This window comes from Lithobates pipiens, unplaced genomic scaffold, assembly GCF_037356315.1.
Source record: "Lithobates pipiens isolate NorthernLeopardFrog02 unplaced genomic scaffold, aLitPip1_a1.2 Scaffold_13, whole genome shotgun sequence".
Lineage (NCBI taxonomy): Eukaryota > Metazoa > Chordata > Amphibia > Anura > Ranidae > Lithobates > Lithobates pipiens.
The window spans coordinates 454,370,376-454,391,941 of NW_027507718.1; the positions used below are offsets into that span (position 1 = coordinate 454,370,376).

Genomic DNA, 21,566 nt, shown 5'->3' on the forward strand with positions numbered 1-21,566 from the left:
GTCCAGAAGTAGGAGTACAGGATAGTGTCCATCGGTTTTTGCTGTTAGTAAGTCATTAGTGAGTTTTAAAAGAGCAGTCAGGACTGAGCTCAGCCCTTCCTTCTCTGAGCTGGCCGCTCAGCTGTCGGCTAATTGTCAGCGCCCATCTCTCTCCACAGTTACTCAGCTGTTGTTGATATCCTGCTCATCTGTCCTGCCTACTTAAGCTGTCCAGTTCAGAGGAGCTCTGCCTTCGCCTTGGTCAACATCACAAGAAACATCTCCTGTGTTCCTGTTCAAAGACTGGCTTTGCTGACATCCCTTCTGGCCTCCAGATTCTGCTTGCTGTTCCACTACTTTTGATGCCTGACTTCTGGCTTGGCTGACTATCCGTTACGGTTACTGAACTTTGGCTATGTTTTAACTATGTTTGAACTTTTTACTATTATTATTAAACAAGTGTGATTTAACTGTACTTCTGTCTCAGTCTGATTTCATGGTTTCTGACACAGTTACTGTGGAGTGTTGAGGGCAAAGTCTAGACAGAAGGGGATCAAGAAGGTTCTTCTTAATAAGGTAGTCACTCATTAGGTTGGTTGTAGACCAGGTGTTCAAGGAGTTTGGAGGAAAATGGGAGCAAGGAGATGGGGCGTAGATTATTAAGATTGGTAAGGTCCAAGGAAGGTGTTTTAAGTATGTTGGTGACTATTGCATGTTTGGGAGAATGCCAGAAGAGAGGGAGAGATTGAAGATGTGGGTCAGAGAGTATAGGATAGAGTCAGAGGGTTACCATAGTATTTGCGAGGGAACAGGGTCCAGGGAACATGTGGTTAGGTGGGCCTTAGAAACTAGTTTAGCAACTTTGTCTATAATAGCAGGGTTGTATAAGGGGAGTGTTGACTGTACCTGTTGACATGGGGTGTTAAGTGGGGGAGATATCTGTAGAGTGGAAATTTCATCAAAAATGTAATCAATCTTATCTTTGAAGTGATTGATGATTTACTGGGCAGTGAGTGAGTTAGAGAGTGGAGATAGTGGAGGACAAAGTAGAGAGTTAAAGGTAGGGTAGGGTTGATGGGGACTTGATGAGAAGGTGTTAATGAGAGAAATAAAATAGGTCTGTTTGGCAGTGTGGAGGCAAGAATTGTATTTTTGAAGGAAAGATTTATATTGGTTGAAGTCTTTGCGAGTCTTACACCACAGACGCTCAAGAGTGTGGCTACGTTTTATGGAGGGATAAGCAGTTTGGATACAAACAAAAAGCCATTGACACACAACCTTAAAGGTGCAATATTATTATATAATCTATTATCAACGTAAGAAAATAAGCTCACCTATGTAGAACATTGGGAAAGAGATCTTAATGTCCAGTGGGACCTGCCTGCCTGGCAAGATGTTGTGAATAACTTAACAAAATAGATAAATTGGTTGAATAAAACTACAAAAATCTGCTGTGCTATTATATGGTCCAGAATAGCTAAGAGGAATATGCAGGCCTCCTCCCACTGTTTTCAGAAATGTGGCCAAGTAGGGTCCATGATCCATATATGGTGGCTTTGCCCCAAAGTGATAAGGTTATGGATTAGGACATTCAACTTAATTCGTTCAGTCACAGGCCAAAATATCTCAAGGAAGCCTGAGAGTTTCCTCTTTGAAAAATGAGATCATGATATTCCTAAAATTAAGAAAAGATTGATCTCCTATATTATACTAGCAGCCAGAATAGCCGTTGTGCGGTGTTGGAATGAACCAACAGCCCCCACTTGAGTATCTTAGACAAAAATTAAACTGGTTAAAAATGATAAAATAACATTCCCCCTTCACAATAATCAAACTAAGTTCGATAATATATGGCAGCCATGAATACAATACCTTTGCGTTGGATGTGGTGTGTGTGTGTGTGTGTATGTGTCAGGGCTGGCATAGCCCTTCCTTCTCTGGGCTGGCTGCTCAGCTGTCGGCTAATTGCCAGCTCTCATCTCTCTCCACAGTTACCAGCTGTTCCTGATCATGCTCGTCTGACCTGCCTACTTAAAGCTGTCCAGCTGACTTCACCTCTGCCTTCGCCTTGGTCAAATCACAAGAAACCATCTCCTGCGGTTATGTTGAAAGACTGGCTTGCTGACATCCCTTCTGGCTCCTTATCCTGCTTGCTGTTGCTCTACATGGATCCCTGACTTCTGGCCTGGCTGATTACCCGATCTGGTTATTGAACTCTGGCCTGGCTGACTACTCGATCCAGTTACTGGACTCTAGCTATGCTTTGACTGTGCTTTTTCTATTTACTTTTTTATTTTTATTTAATAAACAAGTGTGATTTAATTGTACTTCTGTCTCGGTCTGATTCATGATTTCTGACAGTAGGCAAAGGCCATGAATTCAGAAGATACAGTCAATCCACTTGTTGGAAATATTTTTTCCAGATTGGATGAGCAAGATCACCGCATGGATCAGTTTGCCATGGGGTTACAAATGCTCCTGAGTCACACGGCTCACCTGGAATCCCCCACTGTGGCTGCTCCGGTACAACAGGCCATCCCTGCTGCTGCTCCAGTCTCTGTGCAGGCACGTGCCTCGTGTATTACCTCTATAAGAGGTATGTCTGGTTCCGCTCCGCTTCCCCAGCGATTTGGGGGTGATCCAGTTCAATGCAGAGGGTTTCTCAATCAGGTTGAGATATACTTCTAAATGCTGCCCCAGGTGTTTCCCACGGACAGAAGCAAAGAAGGTTTCGTGATATCTTTGCTTTCTGAGAGAACCTTGGCCTGGGCTAACCCCCTATGGGAGACGCAAAAACCTGTTGTCTTGAGTTACCCTGAGTTTGTGGCCTCCTTTAAAAGGGTATTTGACATTCCCGCACGCTCCACTTCTGCTGCCAAGTGCCTCATGTCCATCAAACAGAGTACGAGAACTGTTGCCGACTAGGTCATTGAATTCCCTACTCTGGCAGCAGAGGTTGCTTGGAACAATGAGGCCCTTGTGGCTGCTTTTTCTCATGGTCTCTCGGATTCCATCAAGGATGAGATAGCAGCCCGAGATATACCCACTGAGCTGGAGAGCTTGATCTTGTTTGCCATCCTCATTGTCATGGAAGGGATGCCTAACAGAGGCATCCAGCACAGAGTAAACAGATCAATGGGCTGCACTAAAGGAATCAGGTTCAAAGGTAAGTGAAAATATATATATATATTTATTAAGGATAAAGACACACGTGCAAACCAAACACAGTAAACCATGAACAAGCAAGAATGCAAATAATACACAGCAACCCCAAAACCCTAACCTAACTAACTATCTATACACACGGAAAGGGAACACATATATAACAAGGCAGGGAATCGGGGGACAATTCTCAGGAACCAGGTACAGAAAACAGCGTCCAGGACAGGCACCCATGCCTCCCTCTCCTCCCATTCCTCCTGTTACCGAGTCGGTCAGTGAAGTTGAACCCATGCACCTGGGCTTCACCCGTCTCTCTGCGGATGAGAGAGCCTTTAGGAGGAGGGAGAGGTTGTGCCTTTATTGTGGCCAAGCAGGTCACTTTTTGAAGTCTTGTCCTACCTGTCCAGGATACGCCCGAACCTTGAGGTCCTGTCATGGACAGACCTTAGGTGGCGTAGTTTCATCCCCAGTTATCCAGAAGGATAAGCCCCTGGTTTCAGTCACCCTTTCTTGGGCTGAGTCATCCATCGAGATACAGGCTCTAATCGACTCTGGGGCTGCAGGCCTGTTCATTGATGCTGCTTTTGTTTCGCAGCACTCGATTCCGCTGAAGCTGCATGACACTCCACTTGCCATTAAGGCTCTTGACGGGAGACCTTTACAGCCTGCCCATGTGACACATGAGACGGTTCCGTTGTCCATGGCCGTAGGGGCTCTTCACCATGAGATAATCCAATTCCAAGTTATTTCCTCACCCAGATTTCCGCTGGTTATTGGTTATCCTTGGTTACAGAGGCACAACCCCTCTTTTGATTGGCTCTGGTCAAGCCCCTGACTGTAATGACCAGAAAGGGCGGTAACCCACAGAGTTGGTCTCCGGAGTCCATCAAGGCCTTTGAGACTCTCGAGGCTGCCTTTGTTTCTGCTCCTGTGTTGGCACATCCTGATCCTACGTTGCCTTCTATCCTAGAAGTTGATGCTTCTGAGACTGGAGTTAGCGCCCTCCTGTCTCAACGTCCTAACTCTGAGAGAGCTATGCATCCATGTGGCTACTTTTCCAAGAAATTGTCACCTGCTGAGTGCAATTATGAGATTGGTGACAGAGCTGTTGGGGATCATTTTAGCCCTGAAAGAATGGAGACATCTCTTTGAAGGTACCACTGTGCCTGTTCTTATTCTTACTGACCATAAGAATCTTATATTCTTGTCTGAGGCTAAGCGACTCTCTTCCAGAAGGGCGCGATGGACTCTTTTCTTGTCGAGCTTTAATTACATTGTCTTATTCTTACCCAGTACTAAGAATGTAAGGGCTAATGCCTTGTCACGACAATTTTCCTCCACTTCCAAGTCGGTTCCGGTTCCTATGATTCCTCCTGATCGTATCTTGGCTACAGTTCGCACCAGTCTTACTTCTCCTTTGGGTGACAAAATTCTTGCTGCTCAGGTCCATGCTCCTCCTGAGAAACCTTGTGACCGCTGCTTTGTCCTCGTGAGTCTCCGTACTGCTGTGCTCAAGACTTACCATTCTCCCAAGGCAGCTGGCCATCCTGGGAAGAATCAACTCATTTGGGCCATTTCCTAACAATTCTGGTGGCCTAGTCTACAGGCTGATGTTACTGCCTTCGTAGCTGCCTGTCCCGTGTGTGCTCAGAGTAAGACTCCACGACACCTTCCAGTGGGCCTCCTACAACCCATACCCAATGGAGAGAGGCCCTGGACTCACCTGTCTATGGATTTCATTGTGGAGTTGCCCAACTCCCAAGGCAACACTCTTATCCTTATGGTGGTTGACCGGTTCTCAAAGATGTGTCATTGTATTCCACTTAAGAAGTTGCCTACCTCTAAGGAACTGGCTTCCATTTTTGCTCGGGAGATTTTTCGCTTACATGGGCTACCCAAGGTGATTGTCTCGGACAGGGGCAGTCAGTTTGTCTCCTGGTTCTGGCAAGCCTTTTGTGCACAGTTGGGAATCGAGCTTGTGTTCTCTTCTGCGTATCACCCGCAGTCTAATGGGGCCACAGAGTGAGCCAATCAGTCCTTGGAGCAATTCCTACATTGCTATATTTCTGACCACCATAACAACTGGTCAGACCTATTACCATGGGCAGAGTTTGCTCACAACAGTGCCTTGAATTCTGCCTCTCGATTGTCTCCATTTATGGCGAATTATGGTTTCCAACCTTCCATGTTGCCTGACTCGTTTGTTCCCCAGAGTATTCCTGCATTAGAGGAGCATCTCCGTGGTCTTCGTTCCATTTGGGTACAGGTCCAGGAGGCTTTGTGTCATGCTAATGATAGGTACAGACGCCTGCCTGCGCCTTCCTACCAGGTTGGGGACAGGATCTGGCTGTCATCTCGCAACCTCCAGCTTCGTGTTCCCTCACTGAAGTTTGCACCTCAGTTTATTGGGCCTTTCCGTATCCTTCGCAGGATTAACCCAGTGGCTTACACATTGGACCTTCCTCCTAGTATGCGCATCTCAAATGTGTTTCATGTCTCCTTATTGAAACCGTTGGTCTGTAACCGATTTACCACCTCGGTGCTACACCCTCACCCTATTCAGGTTGAGAACCATGAGGAGTATGAGGTACAATCCATTGTTGACTCCTGTAGGTTCCGTGGGCGCATACAGTACCTGGTGCATTGGAAGGGCTACCGTCCAGAGGAACGCTCCTGGGGTTTCATCCTCAGACGTACATGCACATGTCCTCCCCTTGCGAGTTCCATAGACGGTTTCCCCTCAAGCCCAGTGGCCCTCCAAGGGAGAGGGGTCATTGAGGAGGGGGTACTGTCAGGGCTGGCTTTGCCCTTCCTTCTCTGGGCTGGCTGCTCAGCTGTCGGCTAATTGCCAGCTCACATCTCTCTCCACAGTTACCAGCTGTTCCTGATCATGCTCGTCTGACCTGCCTACTTAAAGCTGTCCAGCTCACTTCACCTCTGCCTTCGCCTTGATCACATCACAAGAAACCATCTCCTGCGGTTCTGTTGAAAGACTGGCTTGCTGACATCCCTTCTGGCTCCTTATCCTGCTTGCTGTTGCTCTACATGGATCCCTGACTTCTGGCCTGGCTGACTACCCGATCTAGTTACTGGACTCTGTTCTGGCTGACTAGTCAATGCGGTTACTGGACTCTGGCTATGCTTTGACTATGCTTTTTCTATTTACCTTTTTATTTTTATTTAATAAACAAGTGTGATTTAATTGTACTTCTGTCTCAGTCTGATTCATGGTTTCTGACAGTATGTGTGTTTGTGTGTGAGTGTGTGAGTGTGGGGGGGGGGGGGGGGGTAGCTTAACCGCCCCTTGATCTTCTCTTTACTACTTTCCTTCTGTCTTTCTGCCTTCTCCTCTCTTACAATACACTCAGGTTTTAAGTTGACAGCTCATCAGTTTACTACTTTTATATTGGTTCATTGAGCAAAGTTTTTGACTATTAATCTATGTACCTTATTAAACCAATGTTCTGTTTATCCTTCTGCTTGACAAGTTTAACACCACATTTAACACCATGGGACCCTTTAACTGCACTATGTCATCTCGCACTGTCTTTATATCTGAACTTTTTTGTGATATTTCTGGTCACTGACTACACAGATGTTATCTGGAACTGTATTGCTACTTGATGAATGTTGTATATTATCCTCCCAATATGGGGAGGTCTCGAGTACTTTAGTACGAATAAATATATTGGAATCTACACTGTCACTTTAAAGTGAACCTGTCACTAAGTGAACCAAAGTAAACTAAAGCCAGCCTGTAAAGAAAAAAAAAGATTATTCTGCTGACTGTGCCAAATAAAATAAAAAACATGATTGATGATTGAGCTTAAGAGATAAGTTCATCTTTGGAACATGTTACATATTCCATCCATTTTTAGTGTGGAACATGTAACATGTTCCAGCTCTGGCACCTTCTCCCCCCTCCTTGTGAAAGCGGGCAGAGGTTCCTCTCCCCACACCTCACTTTTTAAAAGTAGTGCAACTGTGTGGGGCTCTGCCTACAAAGCCTACACAGCCACATCCCGTGAATTAATAAACTACAAGTACTGAGAACCATTGCGGTGGCTGTACTTGTAGTTTGAATGAATTACATGTATGCTAATCAACAAGCCTGACATTGCATCCGCAATCTACTGACTGCGGGCACAATGTTTTTCAGGTTCCTGTTTTACAAAATAATAAATGTACAGGAAAAAAAAAGAGTTATGGTTGCATTACTCTTATGGTTGCATGACTCTTTTTTCATATATTTGAACTTCTGTGTCAGCCCTATAAAGTAGATACTTTTATAGAAGTGGGTTCATCGATACTGCTCAAACTGCAGACGTTTCCTGCTGGTCGGCTGAAATTCGTGCAGTGTATGGTCCTGTCAGCACCGCTCCATTCAGCAAAAGTCAATTGACTTTGTCGAAGGATCCTGTTGGAAAATCGTTCACTGAACAGCACCTACATCCATTCAGAAGTAGGCACTGTTCAGTTATTTTGACAGGCAGCTTATAAATGTTATCTTAGCTTTTTCAGTAAGATACAGGATGTAGGGGCCAACAAGAGCAACCACAGCTCATGGCAGGAGACCAAAAATTGTAGTTTTCAGCAGAAAAGCTCTGCAACTCAGAAGCTGGAAAGTTAAGCATAATTACCATTAGTGGTCTACAAACTGTGGCCAAGGGGCTGGAAGCCCTTTGCACGTCCTTAACTGGCCCTTGGGGCAATATTCCTCCCACTGATACTGGGGACACTATTCTGCCAACTGACACCAACATTGGGGAAACCATTTCTCCCATTAACACCAACAATGGAGCACTATTCCTCCCAATGATACCAACGATGGGGCAGTGTTTCTCCAGCTAATATCAAATGTGATGTTTACTTTCACTGATGCCAGGAACATTTTCTGTCCCACTGGCCACAGTCCGGCCTCCTTAAAGTCTGATGGACAAAAACCCACTCTTTTTTTAGAAAGCTTGGAGAACCCTGGTATACACTCAACGGCCACTTTATTAGGTACTCCTTGCTTGTACCGGGTTGGACCTCCCTTTACCTTCAGAACTGCCTTAATTCTTCATGGCATAGATTCAACAAGTTGTTAGAAACATTTCTCAGAGATTTTGGTCCATACTGACATGATAGCATCACAAAGCTGTGCAGATTTGTCGGCTGCACATCCATGATGCAAATCTCCAATTTCACCACATCCCAAAGGTGCTCTATTGGATTGAGATCTGGTGACTGAGGAGGCCATTGAAGTACAGTGACCTCATTGTCATGTTCAAGAAACCAGTGGTGAGATGATTTGAGCTTTGTGACATGGTGCATTATCCTGCTAGAAGGAGCCATCAGAAGATGTGTACACTGTAGTCATAAAGGGATGCACATGGTCAGCAACAATACTCAGGTAGGCCGTGGTGTTTAAATGATGCTCAATTGGTACTAAGAGGTCCAAAGTGTGCCAAGAAAATATCTCCCCCACCATTACACCACCAGCCTGAACCGTTGATACAAGACAGGATGGATCCATGCTTTCATGTTGTTTATGACACTCTACCTTCTGAATATTGCAGCTGAAATCTAGACTTATCAGACCAGGTAACGTTTTTCCAATATTCTATTGTCCAATTGTGGTGAGCCTGTGCAAATTGTAGCCTCAGTTTCCTGTTCTTAGCTGACAGGGGTGGCACCTAGTGTGGTCTTCTGTTGCTGTAGCCCATCTGCTTCAAGGTTTGATGTGTTGTGCATTCAGAGATGGTATTCTGCATAACTTGGTTGTAACAAGTGGTTATTTGAGTTACTGTTGCCTTTTTATCATCTCAAACCAGTTTCCCTAATCTCCTCTGACACCAACAAGGCATTTACATCCTCACAACTGCCGCTCACTGGATATTTTCTCCTTTTCAGACCATTCTCTGTAAACGCTAGAGATGGTTGTGTGTGAAAATCCCAGTAGATCAGCAGTTTTTGAAGTATTCAGACCAGCTCATCTGGCACCAACAACCATGCCACATTCAAAGTCACTTAAATCCCCTTTCTTCCCCAATCGGATGCTTAGTTTGAACTTCAGCAAGTTATCTTCACCACATCTAGATGCCTAAATGCATTGAGTTGCTGCTGTATGATTGGCTGATTAGCAATTTTTACCAAGCAATTGAACAGGTGTACTTAATAAAGTGGCCAGTGAGTATAGATCATCTATTTTTTTTCTGGCTGACTTTATGTTTCTTTGCTGCATTTAGGGACAGGGTTAGCAGTTTTTGAAATACACAGACCAGTACATATGGCGCCAACAACCATGCCACATTCAAAGTCACTTAAATGCCCTTTCTTTCCCACTCTGTTGCCTAGTTTAAACTTCAGCAAGTCATCTTCATGACATCTAGATGCTTAAATGCATTGAGTTGCTGCCATGTGATTGGCTGATTAGCAATTTGTATTACCAAGCAATTGAACAGATGTACCTAATAAAGTGTCCGGTGAGTGTACATCACCCCTTGTTAAAATGGCTGACTTTAGGTTTCTTTGCTGCATTTAGGGACAGGGTCGCTTTAACAAAATGCCCACTACAGTTTCAGACAAACCTATATTAATGTAAAAAAATTATTTTCCGCCACTATGGCGAAGCGTATGATCAATTGATTGGCAGCACTAAATCAGAAAATGTCAAGGATGCTGGGGCAGCTTGAAGTTACTTAGCCACTAGTTACTTAAGACCTTCCTGCATCTCATCAGGCAGCAGCAGTGATTCATATGCCAACGATTAGCTATCGTGTTTGTGTGGTTTTCTGGGGTGGGGGGTCATTTGCATACATTTGCTGCAACAAAATTTGTGCACAAGTTTCCAGCATGGCCAAGCATTTTAATATGGCTCTTTACTCTGGAGTTCCCCTTAAAAAAAAAAAATCAGACAACCTATAACATGCATGCAGGTGGTTGATCAATACAGTAATAATAGTCAATTTGGAAATGTTCTTAGCCTAGTACACTTGCTAAGGTTTCATTAATCAGCTTCCGTGTCTAACAGATTCAGGTAGAAGCTGCTCTTGCAGCATGCAGTGTATTTTACAAGTGACCGGTTTGGTGGGTCCGTGTTTGTGTGGTCGGAAAGCTGTATACTGGGAGGAAATAGGTGGTGACGCTCAGCGTTTTCTGGTCACATACAAACTAGAACAGAGTCAGGTGCTTTCTCTCACATCCTCGAATATTTGTATCGGTCATTGCCTGATGGTAAATATATAACCTTCATCCAGCGCATTTATCATAGATGATAGCATTGAATGTCATGTGAATCCAACTAGAAAACTCAACTTAAAGGGCTGTTTTGTTTTTGACAGGTGTAGCAGAAAATCCGGCTAATTCCCAGCATGTACCGAAGGTATGAATCATCCTTTTTACTTACCATTCCTGTCTTTATTCTGAATAAATACTTCATTTAAAGGAGAACACCAATCAAAACAATGGAGCAGTTTTGCATAAAGCGGAGACAATGGGGGTTATTTACTAAAGGAAAATCCACTTTGCACTGCAAATGCACTTGGAAGTAAAGTCGCTGTAGATCCGAGGGGGGCATGCAAGGAAAAAAAAAACAGCATTTTAGCTTGTACATGATTGGATGATAAAATCAGCAGAGCTTCCCCTTTATTTCAGATCTACCCCTTAGATTTAGAGCGACTGTACTTCCAAGTGCACTTTCAGTGCAAAGTGGATTTGCCGTTCGTAAATAAGCCCCATTGCATATAGCAACCTAAAGGGTTTTATCTCCCAAGAAGAAATCTATCAGGGCTCATTTACACCACAATCTCCGTGTTCAGTTTGAAATTCCACACGGGGTGTTTTCAGTTTGTTTCTGTGGCATTTTTGACATTATTTATTAATTTATTTATTTTTTGCATTTGTAGGGTTTGTGGTGCATTTGTGTGCATTTACATGTGTTCTGGTATGTTTACGTGCAAAAAAAATACAGCATGTTGTACTTTTATTAAACACACATGAAAGCAGAGCAATGATGTAAACTAGGTTCTAAGGATGAGCTCCGGGATGTTCGCAGCTCCAAAGATCGGGCAATGTCTCACTGCCTGTGATTAGCGCTGCGCAGCCCCGACTTCCTGGCGGGCTCTGCACGTGGCGTATGAGAACACGCCGGAGCTCATCCCTACTAGGTTCATTGAAAAGCACTTCTTTCATATGCCTTGATACTGTGTTTAAAACAACATATGACATGCATCTATAAACAAGCCCTCAGGCTGGGGTCACACTTGTGTGATGTTAGACATCGCCTGTGATTCAGATTGGAAAAAAGGAGAAGCAGGTGTGGCGCTGTTCCAATTAACCACTTTCAGACCGGAGCCATTTTGCAGGCCAATGACCAGACCACTTTTTGTGATTCGGCAATGCATCGCTTTAATTGACAATTGCGCGGTCGTGCGACCTGGCTCCCAAACAAAATTTACGCCCTTTTTTTCCCCACAAATAGAGCTTTCTTTTAGTGGTATTTGATCACCCCTGCGGTTTTTATTTTTTGCGCTATAAACAAAAAAAGAGCGACAATTTTGAAAAAAAAAAACATTATTTTTTACTTTTTGCTATAATAAATATCCCCCAAAAATATATAAAAAATAGTTTTTCCTCAGTTTAGGCCGATACGTATTCTTCTACATATTTTTGGTATAAAAAAAAAATCACAATAAGCGTTTATTGATTGGTTTGCACAAAATTTATAGCGTTTACAAAATAGGGGATAGTTTTATGGCATTTTTATTAATATTTTTTTTTTTTTACTAGTAATGGCGGCGATCAGCGATTTTTATTGTGACTGCGACATTGTGGGGGACACATTGGACATTTTTGACACATTTTTGGAACCATTGTCATTTATACAGCAATCAGTGCTATACAAATGCAGTGATTCCTGTGTAAATGACACTGGCAGTGAAGGGGTTAACCAGGGGGTGGCAGTGTAGAAGTTAAGTGTTCCTATGGGCGTGTTACTAACTGTGGGGGGCGTGGCTGTGTGTTAGTGAACACTGATCTCTGCTCCAATCACAGGAAGCAGAGATCAGTGTCACTTGTTGCTAGGCAGAACGGGCAGATGCTGTTTACAATGGCATCTCCCCGTTCTCCTTCCCCATGAGACAATCGCGAGTATCCCCACGGCGATCGAGTACGCGGGACCCGCGACCTAACTCACGGGGGTCCCTACCGGCACGATAAATCCGCGCACAGGAAAGAGATGGAAAAAAAAATCTTAAAGGGGAAAAAGTAACTTGGAGGGCTTTCACATTGCGCTGCCCATAGTGTCGGCAGTAAAACGCTGCAATTTTTTGCGCATTTCGGCCACTAGCGGGGAGCTTTTACCCCCGCTAGTGGCTGAGAAAGGGTTAAAACCTCCCGAAATATACCGCAATAGCAGCGTTTTGCTGGCGGTATTGCAGTGCTGCCCCATTGATTTCAGTGGGGTGCAGCGGTGAGGAGCAGGAAACACACCGCTCCTTCACCACTCAAAAGAAGCTGCTGGCAGGACTTTTCCTGACGTCCTGCCAGTGCACCGCTCCAATGTGAAAGCCCTCGGGCTTTTACACTGGAGACAATGGTGCAGCAGTTTAAGGGTGGATTGCAGGTGCTATTTCTAACGCTATAGCGCCTGCAAAATGCCCTTTGTGTGAAAGGGGTCTTACACCTAGGTAAAGTTTGTGTTTAGGTTGGAAAAAAGGAGTGGCAGGTGTGGCGCTGTTCTAATTAGGAAGGCTTTAGAATATTTGGTTTGAACCTATTTTAATGATAGTTCTGTGTTGCAAACTCTCCAGGTTGCAATGATACAAACTTTAAAGAGGAAGTAAACCCTGATGGGTTTACTTCCTCTTTCATTCCCTGCAAAGGCAAAGCATAATGGACTATTGTGCATCGCATAGTAGTCCATTATGTGTCACTTACCTGACACAGGAGCCAGCGAAGTCACCGCTGCGGCAGCTCCGTTCTTGGAAATGCCGCGCTCAGTGCGCCTGCGCGCCGCTGTCTACGGCGCATGCGCCGTAGACAGCGGTGCCTGTCTTCGGGCAAATATCTCCTAAACCGTATAGGTTTAGGAGATATTTCTTGGACCTACAGGTAAGCCTTAATCTAGGCTTACCTATAGGTCAAAGTGTGTTGTAAGGGTTTACAACCACTTTAAAATCCAAAAAATAAATAAATAAATAAAAAGTGATAGAATATACACTATCTAGTTATACCAAAGATAGTATTTCCTCTGCAAGATGCGATATCCAATGAAGCATGTACTAAGTGTGTTGCAACCTCTGCCTGATACAGCAAGCCAGGACAGAAGCCCTAGGAGGAACGTTCAGTATTTGGTGATAACACTTAAGCTGGCCATACACCTATAGATTATCTGCAGATTTTCTATGGTTAGATGGAAAAAGTGGGAGATTCCTCCATCCACAGAGTTTAGCGAACATGGAGAAATTTGTTGCACTTTTTCCATCTAACCATAGAAAATCTGCAGATAATCTATAGGTGTATGGCCAGCTTTATGAAGGATGAACAAACTCTGGACAGCCGCATTCCGGATCAGATGAAGTAAGCGCTAGGTTTAGCGTGAAACGCATCAGATATTTTGTTTTTCTTTTTTCCCTTTGTTGCTGTTATCTGTGTGATGTGAGGTTCTTTTAGTTTGAAGAAATAAAAGGCACTTTTTACTTTTTCTTCTGATCCAGAGTGCAGCTGTCCAGAGTTTGTTCATCCTTCATCTATTTGGTTTGTGCAATCAGCCTTCACCTGGGACCCTTACCTGCTTGGAAAACGAGCAATCTCTTAGTGAACTTACCTGGAGCGGTGGTTTCCTATTTTTCTTGTCGATTTTCTGGATTTCATTGTATGGCCAGCTTTACTGAAATAAACCAAAATGGTGTATACAAAAAATTGGGGAAGTGCAGCCCCTTTGGTATGAATGTTCTAATGTACTAGACCAGTGATGGCGAACCTTGGCATCCCAGATGTTTTGGAACTACATTTCCCATGATGCTCATGCAGATTGTATGGCTGAATTTGCATCGCATTCGTTCCAAAAGGGTGCAGGACCCTTTTTGTAGTCCGCACTGGAATCGGATCGTGAACACCCATGCTATAAGATTCCAGCTCCATTTGACAATTCACGTTGCAATATGTGAACCAATCTGGGGGTGTCATTAACTTTATATTGACACCCTCAGCGGTTCACATAGGGCAGTGTGAACCGTCTGCGAGTTCCATGCGATACAGTTCACATAGGGCAGCGCGAACCGTCTGCGAGTTCTATGCGATGCAGTTCACATAGGGCAGTGCGAACCGTCTGCGAGTTCTATGCGATGCAGTTCACATAGGGCAGTGCGAACCGTCTGCGAGTTCTATGCGATGCAGTTCACATAGGGCAGTGCGAACCGTCTGCGAGTTCTATGCGATGCAGTTCACATAGGGCAGTGCGAACCGTCTGCGAGTTCTATGCGATGCAGTTCACATAGGGCAGTGCGAACCGTCTGCGAGTTCTATGTGATGCAGTTCACATAGCGCAGTGTGAACCGTCTGCGAGTTCTATGCGATGCAGTTCACATAGGGCAATGTGAACCGTCTGCGAGTTCTATGCGATGCAGTTCACATAGCGCAGTGTGAACCGTCTGCGAGTTCTATGCGATGCAGTTCACATAGGGCAATGTGAACCGTCTGCGAGTTCTATGCGATGCAGTTCACATAGGGCAGTGCGAACCGTCTGCGAGTTCTATGCGATGCGGTTCACATAGGGCAGTGCGAACCGTCTGCGAGTTCTATGCGATGCAGTTCACATAGGGCAGTGCGAACCGTCTGCGAGTTCTATGCGATGCAGTTCACATAGGGCAGTGCGAACCGTCTGCGAGTTCTATGCGATGCAGTTCACATAGGGCAGTGCGAACCGTCTGCGAGTTCTATGCGATGCAGTTCACATAGCGCAGTGTGAACCGTCTGCGAGTTCTATGCGATGCAGTTCACATAGGGCAATGTGAACCGTCTGCGAGTTCTATGCGATGCAGTTCACATAGGGCAGTGCAGACCGTCTGCGAGTTCTATGCGATGCAGTTCACATAGGGCAATGTGAACCGTCTGCGAGTTCTATGCGATGCAGTTCACATAGGGCAGTGCAGACCGTCTGCGAGTTCTATGCGATGCAGTTCACATAGGGCAATGTGAACCGTCTGCGAGTTCTATGCGATGCAGTTCACATAGGGCAGTGCAGACCGTCTGCGAGTTCTATGCGATGCAGTTCAAATAGGGCAGTGTGAACCGTCTGCGAGTTCTACGCAATGCAGAAACCGGCACTGGAATCGCACTGGCTCCCGCATCGTACTAGTGTGACTGATGGCTCCGTGTTTCCCAGCTTTAAATCATTCTGAGACACATTATGAAAAACAATTTTTTTCCAGGAACTGCCTCGTGTGGGTCATAAGGATCTTTTAATGTGTGTTGTGTCATCTAAACCAATTTTGTGAATAATTATATTGTATTTACTTCAACATATGTTTGCTTTGCCTTTTTAAGAGCCAGTTAACACCAGGAAAGAGCTGTGTGTTCCTGTGCGAGTCTCATGCGGTTTGGATGCAGTGCGATTTCAACCTATTAATTTCAATAGGCTAAAATCATGCAGGACCGCACCAAAAGAAGTACATGCAATACTTTTAAAAAAGCACAGCTACCGGATCGCATAGTGCTACTGTACCATGGGATCCAGAGCTGGCAAACGCACTGCATGTGCAACCTGATTTTGGTGTATTGTTAAGTTAACACTGACAACTGCTGCAGATCACAAGCGCAATGAATGTATAACCTGGTGTGGGAAAAACGCATGAAAAGTGAGTGTTTCGCACTGCAATCTGGTGTGAACAGGACCTAAATATGACACTTTGGGGGTTATTTACGAAAGGCAAATCCACTTTGCACTGCAAGCGCACTTGGAAGTGCAGTCACTCTAAGGCTGGATTCCCACCTATGCATTTTTAGTGCTTTTTGCATTTTGCAGATTTACATTACAGTCCATTTAACATGGTTTCCTATGGAACACGTTCTGTAGTGCAAATCTGCAAAATGCAAAAAGCACAAAAAATGCATAGGTGTGAATCCAGCCTTAATCTGGGGGAAAGATCTGAAATGAGTGGAAGCTCTGCTGATTTTATCATCCAATCATGTGCAAGCTAAAATGCTGTTTTTTTTATTTTCCTTGCATGCCCCCCTCGGATCTACAATGACTGCACTTCCAAGTGCACTAGCAGTGCAAAGTGGATTTTCATTTAGTAAATGACCCCCATTGGGGTTGATTTACTAAAGGCAAGTCCACTTTGCACTGCAAGTGAAGTGCAGTCACTTTAGATCTGAGGGGAAGATCTAAATGAGGGGAAGCTCTGCTAATTTTATCATCCAATCATGTGCAAGTAAAAATGCTGTTTTTTATTTTCCTTGCATGTCCCTCTCAGATCTACAGCGACTTCACTTGTAGTGCAAAGTGGTTTTGCCTTTAGTAAATAAACCCCCCTCTGTTCTTCCAAAAGAGGGGCATTTAAATATTAACATAAATTAGTTCTTTCCGTGACAGAGACTTGCTTTGCGTTTTTCCTACACCTGTCAGATCTGTGTAGAGAGATATTTATATAGTATCTTCATGGGGATAGCTTGTCTTCCCATAATGCCTTTCCTGCCTATTAGCAGGTCATTTCCAGATTAGCTATGCTTCCATTTCAAGAAAAATATGTATGTAAAAGTAATTATTTGTTGTTGTTTTAGTTGGTTCAAGTTATTTTAACTGTTTTTTGTTGTGAGAGAGAGAAGGGGTGAGAGAGGGCATACCTCAAAACTTTTTGAGATGGGAATGAGGGACGCTTATCAGCAAAAGTATACAGGAATAGGACACACCCCTTGCCACACCCCCTTAAAGGAGAAATGTACAAAAAACAAGATTGGTTGAACCCACAAGTGCTTTTTTTACCACTACTATTCCTTTATATTGGCTTTTGTAATTTACAAATGCAGCAATTTAGAAATCAGATGAAAGGTTTAGCACCGGGAAACACTTTTTGATAGATAAAAGGTGCATTTTATATACATCTATATGGATCAGACCAAAATGAGGGACAAATGAGGAGGAATGAGGGACATTGCTCCAAATCAGGGACAGTCCCTCCAAATCAGGAACAGTTGGGAGGTAAGATAGTGAGAGAGAGGGAGGGGGTGAGAGAGGGAGATAGAGGGGGTGAGAAAGAGAGAGGGGGTGAGAGACATAGGCGTAGCATGAGGGGTCGCAGGGGTCGTAATTGTGACCCCACCCATGATCCTTGGGCCCGTACATCCTCCCTCCTTTGTGCAGTTGTCAGAACACTCTGTGTTATGTGCACTCGGCTCATGTGGTCAAAGGAAAGTGTGCATCCCATGCTCCGCCGCACCCCCCAATTCTTCCCGGTCAGTGAGAGTTCAGAGCTGCCAGCAGTGTACATATGCTGGCAGGGAAGTGTTAAACCATTCTATGGCATGAGGACAGATAGGGGGCCTGGAAGTCCTCCTTTGATTGCCAGTGCTAGGAGGAAGCTAAGACCCAGATTAAGCTGTTCACCAGTAAACTGCTAAATACTTTGCAACCAGCTAAACTTTGTTGAACTTTCTATTAGGAGGAACAAGAGTGTCTATGGATGTTCATTTAGTTGATGAGCTGATTGTGCTTTATAGCACCATCGCTGCACTTTGTAGCTATCTTTCTAGCTATCTCTCCCTCCTCATATATAGCATCCTGAAGGTCTCTGCTAAGCACTGTGGTATTGTGAGTGACCATGAAAGTTCTTATCTGTGCAAAAGTTTGCTCTCTAATCATCTGGATCATGCCTGGAACCACACACACACAAAAACACACAAACACACACACACACACTTTAAAGGAGAAGTACAGCCAAAGCTTACACACACACACACACACACACACACACACACACACACACACACACACACTTTAAAGGAGAAGTACAGCCAAAGCTTGTTTGTTGATCATGGGAGTGCAGTTTGTTCTGCACTCCTGTGGCCCGTTTTTAGCAGCGACATCAAAGACCCAGTCCAGGCCTGGGCAAAATTGCGACAATGGAGACGCTGAGAGCCTGACCCCCTTCCCCACAGCCCATCGCTCCAGTGAGCACAGGGGGGGGGGGGGGGACTGATAGTCAGCAGCTCTCTGCTCAGGGAGCTGTGAGAACCAAGCAGTCAGTGATGTTCGATCACTTGGTTCTCAGTGTTGGAGGCGCTGAAGGACAGGTGCAGCATCGGCCTGATGCTGCATCAAGCTAGGTGAGTATGAGTTTAAAAAAAAAAAATCCCATACATTTCTTTTAACCATCTTTGGTTGCTCCTTATGCTTTCATTATTCCTGCATGCTATTTTAATTTTTATCTTGGAGTCGACAAGTATTTATGATTAGGTGGGAGATTTTCCCATGCCTGGGTGTCACATAGTGTTTCACATGCTGTTTGGTTGTCACAGTGCTATTAATTGCTATTGTGTGCTCTAGGCAACTGTTGAGATGGGTTCTCATCCATGATGGTAATGATCATGGCCCCTGCAATATAGCACTGTGACCCCACCTTTGGTTGGCTGTGTGTTCCCCAGTAACCCCCTGCACAGGGAGGAAAGTTCTCAGAGAAGCACCAAGTCCAAGGCCTATTATGCTAGGACCAATGCTTTCTTTTGTTGAGCCGCCTCACACCACCTGTCCTGACCATGACCAGTACCCACCCCAGACTCTCACCACCTAGTGCAGGGCTGCTGTAGTACTAAGAGTCCCAGCATGGGGGCTGGGGAGGAGCTGGGGCTGACTAGAATAAATACTGGAGCTGTGGTCCCTAGAAACAGTACTTCCTGAGAACAATGGTTTCTAGCGACCAGTCAGATGTCTCCTCCACTCAGAGTGGCTGTTAGGGCTCAGGGCTCCAGGCTTGTGTTGGTTGTCTTTGTGCAGCGTCTGTACATCACCCCAGTGCTGGATTCTATATCCTCTGTATCTTGGAGTACAGAACTCAGACTCTTGAGCCCATTGTGGCTGTATGATCAACTAGTAATTTTTTACTTAAAAAGTCAAATGGCTAGGTTGGATTTTTGCACACCATTGCTGTTGGCTCTTTAAGCCCTTGTACACACGGTCGGAGAATCCGTCGGAATGTGTCCTATCGGACCGTGTCTTCGGATAATCCGACTGTGTGTGGTATGCATCGGACTGATTCCGTCGGAATATCCGTCGGACCCAATTTTCCAACATGTTGGAAATATTTCCCAACCAACTGGGCCGATCAGACATTCTCCGATCATGTGTAGAGAATTTTGATCGGACCAAGTGCCACGCATGCTCAGATCAAATCCCTACATCAAAGCTATTGGCTACTAGCCTGAATGTAGTCCCATCGTAACGAAATTACGTTATCACGTTCTGAAAGATCGGATTTTTTCGCCAACTTTGTCCAACCGTGTGTATGCAACAGTTTCAGACAAGATCTGACGGGCAAAATCCGACAGATTTGGTTGTGGAAATCTCCGACCGTGTGTACAGGGGCTAAGAGAAGACCAGCCCCAGTGATATTTGAGCACATAAATATGATAAACCTGCCATATAAAGTAAGGCATGCTTATATGGGGGTAGCCGATAACCACATAAACATACACACTTGACAATTAGGGGGGTGTTTTTTTTTTTTTGTTATTATGGAGGTATCCGATGAGAGCATAAACATATGCATTAGGCCTATATAAATATGCAGTAGCATAAATACTAAAGTAGTGAGTGTGCAGCTTGTATAACAGTGTAAATTTGCTGTCCCCTCAAAATAACTCAACACACAGCTATTAATGTCTAAACCAAATGTCCAAATTGGGCCCAATTAGCCATTTTCCCTCCCCGGTGTCATGTGACTCGTTAGTGTTACAAGTTCTCAGAAGATGTGAGTGTGGAGCAGTTGTGTTAAATTTGGTGTTATCACTCTCATTCTCATACTGGTCACTGGAAGTTCAACATGGCACCTCAAGGAAAAGAACTCTCTGAGAATCTGAAAATAATTATTGTTGCTTTACATAAAGATGGCCTAGGCCAGTGATGGCGAACCTTGGCACTCCAGATGTTTTGGAACTACATTTCCCATGATGCTCATGCACTCTGCAGTGTTGTTGAGCATCATGGGAAATGTAGTTCCAAAACATCTGGGGTGCCAAGGTTCGCCATCACTGGCCTAGGCTATAAGAAGATTGCCAAGATCCTGAAATTGAGCTGCAGCACGGTGGCCAAGACCATGCAGTGGTTTAACAGGACAGGTTCCACTCAGAACAGGCCTCACCATGGTCAACCAAAGAAGTTGAGTGCACATGCTCAGCGTCATATCCAGAGATTGTCTTTGGGAAATAGACATATGAGTGCTGCCAGCATTGCTGCAGAGGTTGAAGGGGTGGGGGGTCAGCCCATACGCTGCACGCTGCATCAAATGGGTCTGCATGACTGTTGTCCCAGAATCAAGCCTCTTCTAAAGATGATGCACAAGAAAGCCCACAAACAGTATATTGAAGGCAAGCAGACTAAGGACATGGATTACTGGAACCATGTCCTGTGGTCTGATGAGACAAATATAAACATATTTGGTTCAGATGGTGTCAAGCGTGTGTGGCAGCAACCAGATGAGGGCTACAAAGACAGGTGTGTCTTGCCTACAGTCAAGCCTGGTGGTGGGAGTGTCATGGTCTGGGGCTGCATGAGTCCTGCCAGCACTGGGGAGCTACAGTTCATTGAGGGAACCATGAATGCCAACAATTACTGTGATATACTGAAGTAGAGCATAGTTACATAGTTAGTGTACATAGTTAGTCAGGTTGAAAAAAGACACATGTCCATCAAGTTCAACCACAAAAAAAAAAAAATTAATAATAATATCATACAATCCCATATACCCAATTCTGTACCCACAGTTAATCCAGAGCAAGGCAAAAAACCCCAGCAGAGCATAATCCAATTTGCTAAAGCAGGGGAAAAAATTCCTTCCTGATCCCCCGAGAGGCAATCGGATTTTCCCCGGATCAACTTTACCTATAAATGTTAGTACCCAGTTACAGTATATTATGTACACTTAGGAAATAATCCAGGCCCTTCTTAAAGCAATCCACTAAGCTGGCCAGAACCAACTCTGCAGGGAGTCTAGTCCACATTTTCACAGCTCTTACAGTGAAGAAACCTTTCTGAATTTGGAGATGAAATCTCTTTTCCTTTAGACGTAAAGAGTGTCCCCTTGTCCTCTTTGTTGACTGTAAAGTGAATAACTCAACACCAAGTTCACTATATGGACCCCTTATATATTTGTACATGTTGATCATATCCCCCCTTAACCGGGTCCCGACCAGCGCACGCCGATGTACGTCGGCAGAATGGCACGGGC

At 44.6% G+C, this 21,566-nt stretch overlaps 1 protein-coding gene across 2 annotated transcripts in view; it reads left to right on the plus strand.

Annotated features, from left to right (window-relative positions):
• The first annotated feature begins 10,187 nt into the window (after positions 1-10,187).
• The window catches only part of CLNK (cytokine dependent hematopoietic cell linker), a 267,728-nt gene continuing 256,349 nt past the window's right edge, over positions 10,188-21,566 (plus strand). For both annotated transcript variants that reach the window (XM_077477779.1, XM_077477780.1), the window contains exons 1-2: positions 10,188-10,359; positions 10,467-10,507. In XM_077477779.1, the coding sequence (XP_077333905.1) occupies positions 10,497-10,507 (11 nt within the window). In that variant the 5' untranslated portion in view covers positions 10,188-10,359; positions 10,467-10,496. The remainder of the gene's footprint in view (positions 10,360-10,466; positions 10,508-21,566) is intronic.